This window comes from Sarcophilus harrisii, chromosome 3 (assembly GCF_902635505.1).
Source record: "Sarcophilus harrisii chromosome 3, mSarHar1.11, whole genome shotgun sequence".
Lineage (NCBI taxonomy): Eukaryota > Metazoa > Chordata > Mammalia > Dasyuromorphia > Dasyuridae > Sarcophilus > Sarcophilus harrisii.
The window spans coordinates 15417919-15430349 of NC_045428.1; the positions used below are offsets into that span (position 1 = coordinate 15417919).

General features: G+C 38.8%; 1 protein-coding gene across 1 annotated transcript in view; it reads left to right on the plus strand.

Annotated features, from left to right (window-relative positions):
* Positions 1-12431, plus strand: part of LEKR1 (leucine, glutamate and lysine rich 1) — a 164465-nt gene that overhangs the window by 21391 nt on the left and 130643 nt on the right. Inside the window, exon 3 of the mRNA XM_003766208.4 lies at positions 40-254. Coding sequence (XP_003766256.1) covers positions 40-254 — 215 coding nt within the window. The remainder of the gene's footprint in view (positions 1-39; positions 255-12431) is intronic.

Consider the following 12431-nt stretch of genomic DNA (forward strand, 5'->3'; position numbering starts at 1 on the left):
TCTTTTCTGAATTCAACCAGTTTAAATTTTATTTTCTAGATGTCCCATGATGAGACAGTCTGTAAATATTGTGGAGTCAGTTATCTGATCCTTCATGAATTTAAGCTTATGGAAGAGAAGATTAAAGCTATGGAAGCAGACATGAAATTTTATCAAGGAAGTGTTGACCGGGAAAAGTCACTCCAAGAAAAGCTGCAGTCTCTTAAACGAGATTTTCAACAGTACAAGGCTAATGGTGAAGCCCAAACAGAAAGGTAGGAATCTGTTAATCAATTTTTATTTTTCATATAAACAGAGGCAAGTTTAGAAAACAAGGCTTTGAATTCTTTGTTAGCATGATTCTGTATCATGGAGATCTGATAATGGCAACATTTGATTTGTTAATCAATTTACAAATTATAAATCCATATCTGGATCATAATTATAATCCAGGACCCAGGTATGTCTTTTCTACCAGGATAATTTGGAACCAACCAATATATATAAATAAAAAAGTGGGTTTTTTTTAAACACATGTCTATCTTTTTTCCGTCATTTATTGCTGACAAAATTTGTCTTTGTAAAATTAGCTAATCTAAATATGTAAAACTGCTGAAAATAATTTTAGAATATTATGAATTTGGGAAAGAAAACTGGACATTTTCAAAGTATTCAAAAGCCTTGAAACTGTTGTGAAGTTAAATGAGATAAGAGAATGAGTTGCTCAGGTGATAGGTAGGCTCTTGCCCAGCATTCAGTCCTACCTGTAGGGATCTGGGGGGACAGTCAAAGTGGGCATTAGACCTTCCTTTACTCCCAAAGTTCACTACAGAATTGGGTCTTATTGATATGTTTGCTTTCTAATACTTCCCTCTCCCTTATGAATGAAAGTTATTATTAAATGTCATCAATTTAATTTTAGCCAAATATTTTTAAATGGAGAACTCTTCTTTTTCTTTTTAATTTTAAATAATAATAACAGCAAAACAATAACAGTAGCAGATATTTTATCCTGCTTTAAAGGTTGCAAAGTGTTTTATTGCTTTATTTATTCACTTGTACTTCCCAACAACTCTGCGAGGTTTTTGTACGTGTTACATATCTAATCACGTGCATACATAATGTCGTATGTGACCTTGGGCAGCAGCCAGATGTAGCAGTAAAGGGCTGGGCTTGGATTTGTGAAGTCTATGCCAGGCCTGAGCCTCTATGTGTGTGACATGAACAAATCATGTAATTTCTCGGTCCCACTTTCCATGCTTATGAAATGGCAGGTAGTAAGTTAAGTTAAGATCTTTGGGGCTTCTCGTGTCCCCAGGCTGACGCAGCTCTTTCTGGGTCCCTTGGGTCAGTTGTTTCAGAGGGGACCCCTAGGAAAGACCCTTAGAGAAATTCCAGGAAATTCTCTTGTCGAAGACGGGCTTCACGTTTCACTGTGACCATCACGGTCGTGTCCGTATGTTTATCATTAATGACCACAACTAAATATTGTATCTGCTTCAAAAAACCAGAGAATTAGATTAGCGGCTCATTCACCAGGGGGGTTTGTAAGGGCGGGGGAATATTTCATCAAAGTCAGATGACTGTTTCTTTGAATCACTTAGAGAAAACAGAAAGCATGGTTTCGCAGACATTGAGTTTGTATGAATGTCAGAGCTACTGTTACGCAAATTAATCTCCATGTGTCTCCTGGATATTTCCATGTGAACTTCTCAATGAAGGCTTTGTGCCTCAGACAAACTTTGTGCCTTAGACTCAGTGCTTCCCTGAGGCTTGGGCAGGATTCAGCAGAGCCGAGCAAGAGATGCTAATGCCAGAACTTAGACAGGATCAAGACTGGGGTACCATTCATCAAAAGGAGCAGGGTTCAGATCCAAATACTGTGACCTGGCTAAGAAAAAGGAAAGCAGGTAGAGTCCCTTGGGTTCAGGGAGCAGAGTTCAGAATCTGCAGAGTCGGCAAAGATCCAGATCAGAAATTAGGGTCCACGAAAAGGAGTTGTACAGGATGCCAGCTGCCCTCATGGAGCTTGAATTCCTTGAACCCTCACAGGAGGGGCCTCTAATTCACATAGGAAAAGTAAGATTCCAGCCCATAATTAGAGAGAGGAACCTCTTTGGGCCTAGAGGGGTTGAGAAAAGTAAGAAAACAAAGTGACCTCAGTGTGGAAATATAAAGATGTCTGGTCTTGCTAGAGGAACTTGGTTGGCAGTCTGATACCTCGGGCACCCTGCTGAGGAACCATGGCCAGATGGCTTATGCTCACTGAACTTCAGTTTCCTCTTTTGTAAAATCAGGATATTGAAACCTATAATAACTCCCACACAGGGTTGGGAGATTTAAAAAAAATACTGTATGTGAAATGTCGTGCAAGTGGTGAAGCTTCAGGATCAGCTATTATTGTCATCTCCCCAGATCCAGCTTCTGTCTGGGACGAAGGCATCTCGGTGATTTGAAATGAGGAGGGAAGGGGAAGAGTGAATGCAGGGTGAATGACCTCAGTTCTTTCAGTGAATTACTTGTGGAGGTCTTCAGCGGAGAAGTGGGGGTGAGGGAATGATGGGACATGAGGAATGGGGTGAAGGTGATAGTGAATCATTTGTTATTGTTATTCTTTAGTTGTTTCATTCCAGTTTGATTCTTTGTGGCCCTATTTTGGGGTTTTCTTGGCAAAGATATTGGAGTGATGTACCAGTTCCTTCTCCAGCTCATTTGACAGATGAGGAAACTGAGGGAAACATGGTTAAGCGACTTGGTTAAAGTCATGCAGCTTTTAAGTAGATGAGGCTGGATTTGAATTCCAGAAAATGAGTCTTGCTGACTCCAGGCCTGGCACTTTATCCATTCTGTCCACTGTACCATCCAGCTGTCCTATAATGAACTGGTTAGGCGGGTGTAAAAGGACAGCCCCCTACAGAGGGGCTCATAGATTTTTGGTGAATCCATCAGCGTGGTTTTGGGACTTTTCTCAGTCTTCATAGAGCGGCACATGCGTAGGAACAGACAGTGGGATGGGAATCATTTAGGGCTGAGCCTTGGCTTGGCAAGGTGGATGATAGGTTAAGTGGCTAAGGGATTTTGGAGAAGATAATATAGAAATAAACCAGTTCACCGAGAGCTCAAGATGGGGAAGGGAGGAGAGTGTAGGCAGTTCAGGGATGATGGAGAACTTGAGGGTGGAGGGATTGGACATCACAGCTTGGAGGAAAAACTGTTTCTGGAGGTGCAATAACAGCACATTGTGATCTGATAAAAGGAATTTCAGAACTGATGGATGTGAAAATGGAACACCTCGAGGTGATGGCAAGATTGAGGCTGTGCCCATTTCTGTCACTGAAATGTGGTGAAGGAGGAGTTTTTGAAAATGAGAAAGATGAGAAATGAGAAACGAACTTATGTGAGGGAGTGTCAGTGCAAATGTTCAAATCTCCTTGCATGACTGTGCATACCCTTTGATCCAGCAGTGTTACTACTGGGATTATATCCCAAAGAGATTATAAAGAAGGGAAAGGGACCTGTATGTGCACGAATGTTTGTGGCAGCCCTTTTTGTAGTGGTTAAAAACTGGAAACTGAATGGATGTCCATCAGTTGGAGAATGGCTGAATAAACTGTGGTATATGAATATTATGGAATATTACTGTTCTGTAAGAAATGACCAACAGGATAATTTCAGAAAGGCCTGGAGAGACTTACACGAACTGATGCTGAATGAAATGAGCAGGACCAGGAGATCATTATATACTTCAACAATAATACTGTATGATGACCAGTTCTGATGGACCAGGCCATCCTCAGCAACGAGATCAACCAAATCATTTCTAATGGAGCAGGAATGAACTGAACCAGCTACGCCCAGAGAAAGAACTCTGGGAGATGACTAAAAACCATTACACTGAATTCCCAATCCCTATATTTATGCACACCTGCATTTTTGATTTCCTTCACAAGCTAATTGTACAATATTTCAGAGTCTGATTCTTTTTGTACAGCAAAATAACGTTTTGGTCAGGTATACTTATTGTGTATCTAATTTATATTTTGATATATTTAACATCTACTGGTCATCCTGCCATCTAGGGGAGGGGGTGGGGGGGTAAGAGGTGAAAAATTGGAACAAGAGGTTTGGCAATTGTTAATGCTGTAAAGTTACCCATGTATATATCCTGTAAATAAAAGGCTATTTAAAAAAAAACAGAAAGGAAAAAAAAAAAAGAAATCAAATCTCCTTGCATGAAGACAGATGTGGGGAAGAGAGAGAGATTGAGAACTAGGGAGTGAATTCAGTGGGGAAGGAAGGAGAGTGACCAGGATATTGATAAGACAGCAGCTGCCACAATCCTGATTGGGAGATAAATCTAGATTGAATGAACCTGAAAGAAGTTATTAAATTCTGGGAGTAGAGGGATCTTCTTGAAAGGGTATCGGGTGGAAGGAGTACTCCAACTTCCTCACCAGTACTGCTGTATGTGTAAAACTGAAGGCAATGTTGAAGAAGGTAGGTGAAGAAACTGGGTCACCAGGAGAGAGGAAAAGAAAAGATGGGGTGAGTGGGAGAAGATATGGTGCAAGTTTGTGTATTCCAGAGAGCTCATTGGGAAGAGTGGGGTGGCTTTAGAGTGTTGAGAAGGATAGGAACAAGGGAGGAGTCAGTAGAGGATGGAGGAAAGTATCTGAACAATAGTTTCATTGGGTTAGGGAGGGAGTGAACAAGTGAGGATCTCAATCATTAAGGATTAGTCACATTGGTTAATGTTGACTCTAGAGGTTCAGCCTGGAGGTGAAGTTGTCCTAGAATGTATGTGGGAACATTGTCACCCATAAAGAGAAAGGGATGGTGGAACTGAGGTGGCCCTTGGAGGGCCGTTGGAGGCAGGAAGACCTAGCCACCTGGGAAGCTGAGGCACTGGGCATCCTGTAAGACCTGAGCCAACTGTAGATAGTGATACCTGTATTGGCCATAACTCAGCTGTTGGAAACATTCAGTTACCTGGAATTCTTTCATTTGGCTTCCATGGATATCATGGAGATGGTCAAGAAGTAGCCTTTCTGAAACGTATGTTGAGAAGAGGGCACGGGCTGGCCGTGGGAGTGCCAGTATGGAGGACAACGGTTGGATTATGACAGACAATTATGAGTGCATCGAAAGATTAAAATGTTGAAAGCTCTATTTTGGGGAGGAAGAATAAAATGAAAACAAGCCTATGTAGAGTCATAACATTTCAGAGTCAGGAGAGTCTTCCACCCATTTATCCCAATCTCTTCACTTGATAGCTGAGAGAAACTGAGGCCCCGGGAGATATTCAGAATCCATCAGATTTGCCAGCTTTTTCAGGACCACATTGTCTTTATTTAGGCAGTATCTGAGCATGCCCTGAAAATACTTCAAGCATCTGTGACTGGATCAGGATGGGGGATTTTCTTTGAGGCTCAGATCATTTCCTTAGTCTACTGATGATATGAGTTGCTGTGGTCACAAATACCAGTGTCCAACTTTCTGGATGATAAATGGGTTCATCTTCTGGCTAGACTCGTACACAAAATCTTTCCAGCTCAGTTTGACCATCTAGAGCTTATATTCCATTGGAAAAGCCCAGAGTCACTTCCAAGCCATGATAAGGCATTGAATGAGACCCAATCAGTAATTTTTCCAAGGTCACACACACAGGATAAATGACAAAAGAGAAACTAGTCCTCAGGTCTCTACTTTTCCAGACCTGCCTGTTCTCTGCTGAGATTTCTTTTTTTAAATTTCTTTGCTTTTTTATATCCAAACTATATCTCTCATTCCTTGGCATTAGGGAAGGCCATCCTTTCTTTCTCTCTCTCTCTCTCTCTCTCTCTCTCTCTCTCTCTCTCTCTCTCTCTCTCTCTCTCTCTCTCTCTCTCTCTCTCTCTCTCTCTTTCTCACACACACAGAATATGTATATATGCATACATATTCATAAATAAAAGTCATATTATGCATATTTCTATTTATCACTTCTTTTTCTGGAGATGGATAGCATTTTCCTTCACAAGTCCCCCGTTGAGATTTCTTAAGGAAATGTCAGGTATTATCCTGAAATTCATTGTACATTCAGCAAAGATCTACCTCATTTCCTTGGCCCTCTGTGATGAGGGAACTTTGGTATTTGGCACATACCCCTGTGGGATGTGAGATCATGATCTCACTCATCAAAGTTTTGGGATCACAATTTTGGCGATAGAAGGGAAAAACTCCCATTGTGTTCACAGGAAAGCATGAGAATGCTCTGTAGAATGCTCCCAGTAACAGGAGTTGAAAGCAGAATATTTTCTGCTAAGTTAACCAGAAATTTTGATAAACACAGGGCATTAGTGGCACATACCTATTATTGAAGTTTTGTTGTGTTTGGGAATTGAGTTAGAAATGTTTAATTCTTTGAAAAAGCCCTTTTACTTTTTTAAGTTGAAAATGATTAATGTTTGATCGTGTGCTGAAATCTTGGTTAACCAAAATATTAAGAGAATAAACACTTTGTAAATGTCAATCATTATTATTAGAAATACTACCTTTGAGACTATTCCAACCTTAATTATGGAACGATTTTGAAATGGATCCGTCCATTTTCCTGTCTTGACTCTGAATGGATGTGTGATATAGATAGCTTAGTGATATAGGATGCTAGATCTTGAGGCAGAAAGACCTGAATTCAGATCCAGCCTCTAATATTTACTAGGTGTGGGATCTGAACAAGTCTCTTCACCTCTGCATGCCTCAGTTCACTCATCTATGAAAGGATAGTGAGTGTTGTTGTAAAGATCAAATGAAATCACATGGAAAGCTCTTCACAAAATCTAGGGTTGTTCTTGTAGAGGATTGGCCTTGAAGTTAGGAAGAAAAGGGCAAAACCTCTGACAGGAGATGCTTGGCGTGGCTTAGCGAAGTTCTCAATGTTTTAGACAACTCTCTAACTCCATAACTTACATGGGAACTATTTACACTGGGGACGAGGAATGGCTGGCAGGACTTCTTCCCACATATATGTAAATAACAGGTTTATTCCACTCCCTTTCAAAAACATCCTTTGTTGGCAAACTCTGCATAGTGGGAAAGTGCTGGGCCTGGAGTCAAGACATGAGTTCTGGCTCATAAGGTACAATCACCCAACTCCCATTCAATTCAAAACTCATTCATCCCTTAAGTATTAGGGCACCTGGCTCAGCCCCAGGAATATAAAGACAAAGAAAGGAATAGTATCTGCCTTCAGTTAAAAGTGGGGCTTGCCCAAAAAAGTGTTTACAAGGCAAATTTGTCAAGAGTTCCTTCTCTGTAAGATGGGGGTGATAGTAATGTCCCAGTCTGTGAATGTCTGCTGTTATCATCTTTATTGATGAAGAAGCTTCATTTTGGATGTGAATGAGCATTGTGTACTGTTAGAACTTTAGGAGTTTTAAGACACTGGACAGAACCTTAGAAATCACTCGGTCCAAAGTAGGGAACATGTGGCCCATGGGCCCATGGAATCATTTGGTCTGGTCCTGTTAAGGAAAGCACAGGTGATAGTGAGCTGAACACTGAAAGCTGTACAACCTCCCACTGCAGGAATTCTTTAAGTTGATAATTTTGAATGGACTGTGAATGATGTTAAAATATCCAAATGGCCCTTGGCCCCTTTTACAGATTAGGAAACTGAGGCTTAGACAGTTTAAGAGACTTTTCCATGATTACACAGCTAGTCAGTGTCACACACACACACAGGATTTCAAAATCTAGTTATTCCATCCCACCCCCTAGTTCAAGTTGCCTTTTAAAAATCTGTAATTTTACAAGTACAACTGCCTCAAAATCCAACCTTTCTTTCTTATTTGGAAAGGGGAGGGAGGGAAGGAGACAGTAACAGAATAAGGGAACAGCACCCATCCAGTGCTGGGAAACAGTAAGGTCACCCCAGTGACTGGTGTTTCTTTCTGGTACCACAAGAAGACAAGGGATGCAGGAGCAAATTGGAAGTGAGCAGTCATGCTCCACCTGTAAGAGCTGCTGTAGGGAAGATGAAGTTGATGACTTCAACAGGCAAGCCATCCGTGCCCATGAAATGGACCGATGATACAAAGGCCTTCATCTTGTACCAACATTACACCACCACAAAATTAGAAATGGTTATAGACAAGGATTTCATAATGCATGGGTCATTGATAGCCTTAGCTCCAAATTCTACAACATATGTATGTAAATCAGGGCAAGGCAACCATAAGAAATAATTTCTTTTCTAAGCTCAGATAGGATGAAATCGTTAAAAACTGAGAAGTTACTTAAATTAGGAAGCAAAAAAAGCAGCTAGGAGTACTAGTCATGGAGTCAGGAAGACTTGTTTTCACAAGTTCAAATCTGCTCTCAGACATATACTAGCAGTGTGACCCTGGGCAAGTTAACCCTAGTTACCTTAGTTTCCTCATCTGTGAAATGATCTGGAGAAGGAAATGACTAATACAGGATCTTTGCCAAGAAAACCCCAAAATGGGGTCATAAAGAGCCAACTATGACTGGAAAAATGGCTAAACAACAAGAAGGGAAAAACTGAGAAACCTGAACGTAATAAAATCTGCACTTAACACAAACTCCCCAAAGGCCACAAAATATAGAACTGGGTAGCAAAGATAATATCACTATTTTAAATGATTTGGGAAAAGGAGATAGGTATACTTAAAATGGAATGATGAAAAGCTCTTTTGACTTCAGTGGCATAAATCCAACTAGAAGTTTGGGTTCTAACAGTTGGGATTAACTGTATCAGAACAGAACATTGTAAAGCTGATATTTATTATGTCCATCACAATATCCGACAACATTTAACAGTTTAAAACTATTTGAAGACATATATACAGTGGTATATTCTGAGACCATTGCATAATAAGGACCCTAAGAGGAAAGATGATATCTCAGGACGTACCTAAAGAGAGACATCAAATACCACCATAGCAGAAGCAGCTTAAAAAATTATTGAAGACTCTTCCATGTAGGAAAGATTTCATCAATATCCAGCTAGGAAGCATAGTAAGAAATTTGAATTCTGTTGCCCACCAAAAAGAAATATCTTACAGGGAATTTGGAAGACAAGATAGTTCCGAAATTCTTAAATATCCTTAATCAAAAGATGAAAAATGAAGGCCAAAGTGTTAAGGTAACACCACAAATTAGAGCACTCCAAATCAAATAAATTCAACATGAACCAGGCAATGTAGTCTAAGGTTTGAGAAGCAAAGAAATTTAGAGGAGAGGGTACTTTCAAAGGAGATGTAGACATTTTCTGATCATTTATATGTTTGGAATAAAGGCAGCACAATAAAAATATGTTAGAAGAAACAATACACAGAAAACTTGTTCACTATTGATTTATAAATGACAGAACAATGAAGTAAAAGGAAGTGACTAAAGAGCCAGCTTCTCTGTGAAACTGGAAAGTTGTGGGTCTGAATAAGTTCCATAATTACTGGTTCATATGTGACACAGTGGCACGTGAATTATCAGGAGAGAATCTTATTAACTTCCTCTTTGATGCAAACCTGATCCTATATTTCTTAACAAAAGGTATCTTATATTCCTAGAAGCAAATAATAGTACTTTTCAGATACAAGGTAATTATGTTTTTATGTACTTTATGTGAAACATTCATAGGTTGTATTGTATAAAAATCTATAAACATTTACAAGAAAACCATCTTTCAGCTGAGGAGAAAAAAGGAACTAAAAATTCAGAGGTGTCAATAGTTATTATTTATTTGGTTATTATTGAACAAATAAGCTAGAGCACTGCAAAGCCTTTGACTCAATTTCACTAATAGCTTAGTCATCTACTACAAATATATAGAATTGTTCCAAGCCTGGTGAAAACGATAAAATATTTGACATCCAAGTGGAAAGCTTTTCTCTCTTTAAAACACAACATCAGCATAATAATTTTAAGAATGTACCATATTCTTTAAATAATGAATTTGAAGAATAATTAATATAAAACACAATATCTTCCAGGAAAATAGCTTATGTACACTATTGTTTCGCACTAGCATTACTCCTAATGAGAATTTATAATTTTTCAAGTCATAGACTCGTGCCAAAACATGATACCAATCATTTAACATTCATGGATGACATCAAGTTGTTTGGGTCCATTGGAAAACACATTAAGCAGTTCAAAATCTTTGGATTTGACAAGTATAAAATTCTCATGATATGCTAAGAAAGAATAGAGAGCACAGGCTTTGAAATTGTATTTAAAAATTAAATCAAATTACTGAATTAAGACAATATATGTTTTCTCCCAGCAGAACATATTAAATATAAGGCTATCAGGAGGAGAGTGAATTTGTATGAATTATTATTGAATTATGTTAGGAGATTAACAGGGCATCCTAAAATAAAAGCTTAATGAGAGAAATATATTTAGAGAATTATTATCTATAACACACTTGTCTTAAAATATACTTTTGTCATGGTAAAATGTGTGGCAATTGGTCTAGAATGAACACTCGCATAGTGTTAATGAAATAGGATTCATCTCCTCGAGGCACTTATAGGAAGATTGTTTTTGTTTAAGAGGAGGGACAGCTTTGATAGTCCTCAAAACACCTTATAAATAGTTTTAAAAGTACAGAAATACTTTGGAAGCAAACAGTGCCCATTTTCGTAGATAATAGTGAAGGCTGACAGGAGGTATAAGAACCAGACCTAGAGTTAGGAAGATCTGAGTTCAAATGTGGCCTCAGATACTTTCTAGCCATATGACCCTGTGAAAGTTACTCAACTCTGCTTGCCTCAGTTTCTTCGGCTGTAAAATAAGCTGGAGAAGGAAATGATAAACAGTTCCAGTTTCTTTGCCAAGAAGACTCCACATGGGGTCATGAAACTCAAACAGAACTTGAAACTACTGAGCAACAATGACAACATCTCTGGATGGAATCTGTACTATTGCTGGATCCCAGAATGGCATCCAAAGGCCATCCAGATGAGAGCAAGTGACTCAGTTATGTGAATTCCTTTTGGGAAACAGAGCTGATATTATGACACTGCTTCAGGATCGGGTCCTTGCTACTAAAAATTATGAAAGAAACATTCTTAGGGAGCAAGAACTTTCTGATCAATGAAGATTATGTAATGAAATGGTGGGAACTTTGCAACAGATCACTGCAAGCCTCAAAATTGTTTGCAGTTCCTGGATACCTGGAAATACATAATCAGGTAATTATACTCATACAGTAGAAGCTTACTATACCTTATAAACAGATGCAGATTCCCATTATACAAATGGAAACTGCCAAATATTCCAAGGAATTGAGCAAAAAATTCTTCAAAGCATTGGAACTTCAATGTAGACTGAACTGTTGCCAACAATTCATTTTCTACCAGCTGTTCTCTCAGGGAGACTGCATTAGATTTGCTACTCACACCTAAGCGGTACCCTCAGTCAGCCCCCTCTCATTGGGGAACAGAACAAAATATTCCTCCCCAAGGACTCAGAAGCTCAGCCAACTCTTTCTTTCTTTCCAGCTGCACTCTTTGATCTGACTCAACCATCAGCAGGTCCCCACCATTGTTATGCTGGCCACCCCTCCCAACCTCTTTTTATCTTTCTTTTCTGTGCTGTTTTTCCCCATTAGATTGTAAACTTCTTGAGTTTCTTCTATTCCCAAGGTATGACACAGTGCCTGGCACATTGTAGATGCTTAATAAATGTTTATTGTATTATAATCGCCTAAACATAACATTGAGTCATAAAAATCTTATGAACAACTTTTAAAAATAGATATGATCATGCTTAAAGCTAATTAAATTCAAACAACTTCACCCATGATATGAAAAGCTTTCAAAATATAGAAATCTAGTGAAAGAAACTAGAATCATGGGAACAGGACCAAATGCTTGGCATTTTATTGTCCTGTTTCCTACTGCAGCCATCCTGCAGATGCTTTGAGTATTTCTACATAGGATGAGGTTTATACTTTTATGACCCAATTCTTTTATTCAATTACAAAAGCGAACATTTTACTCATCCCCAAATAATAGAATTATGGTAGCTGGGTGGTGCAGTGGCTAGAGCACCAGGCTTGCAGTCAGGAAGCCCTTACCTCAAATTTAACCACAGACACTTATTCATTGCATGACAAATCACTTAACCTCTGTTTGCTTCAGTTTGTAAAATAGGCATAAAAATAGTACCCATCTTCCAGAGTGGTTATGAGGATCAAATGAGTTCATATTTGTAAAGTGCCCGGCACAGTGTCTGGCACATAGCAAGCACTATATAAACATTAGCTTTTTTTTTTTTTTAATAAAAGATTACCATCAAGCTAATGACTAATTTTCATCTTGCAGTGTGAATTCCATAAAAAAGATTAGAACAAGGTAATACGTGGGACCCCCAAATCATTCTTTTACTTGTCCCTCTATAAATTTAATAAATATATAACTATAGGACATTTTAAAAAATGCTTA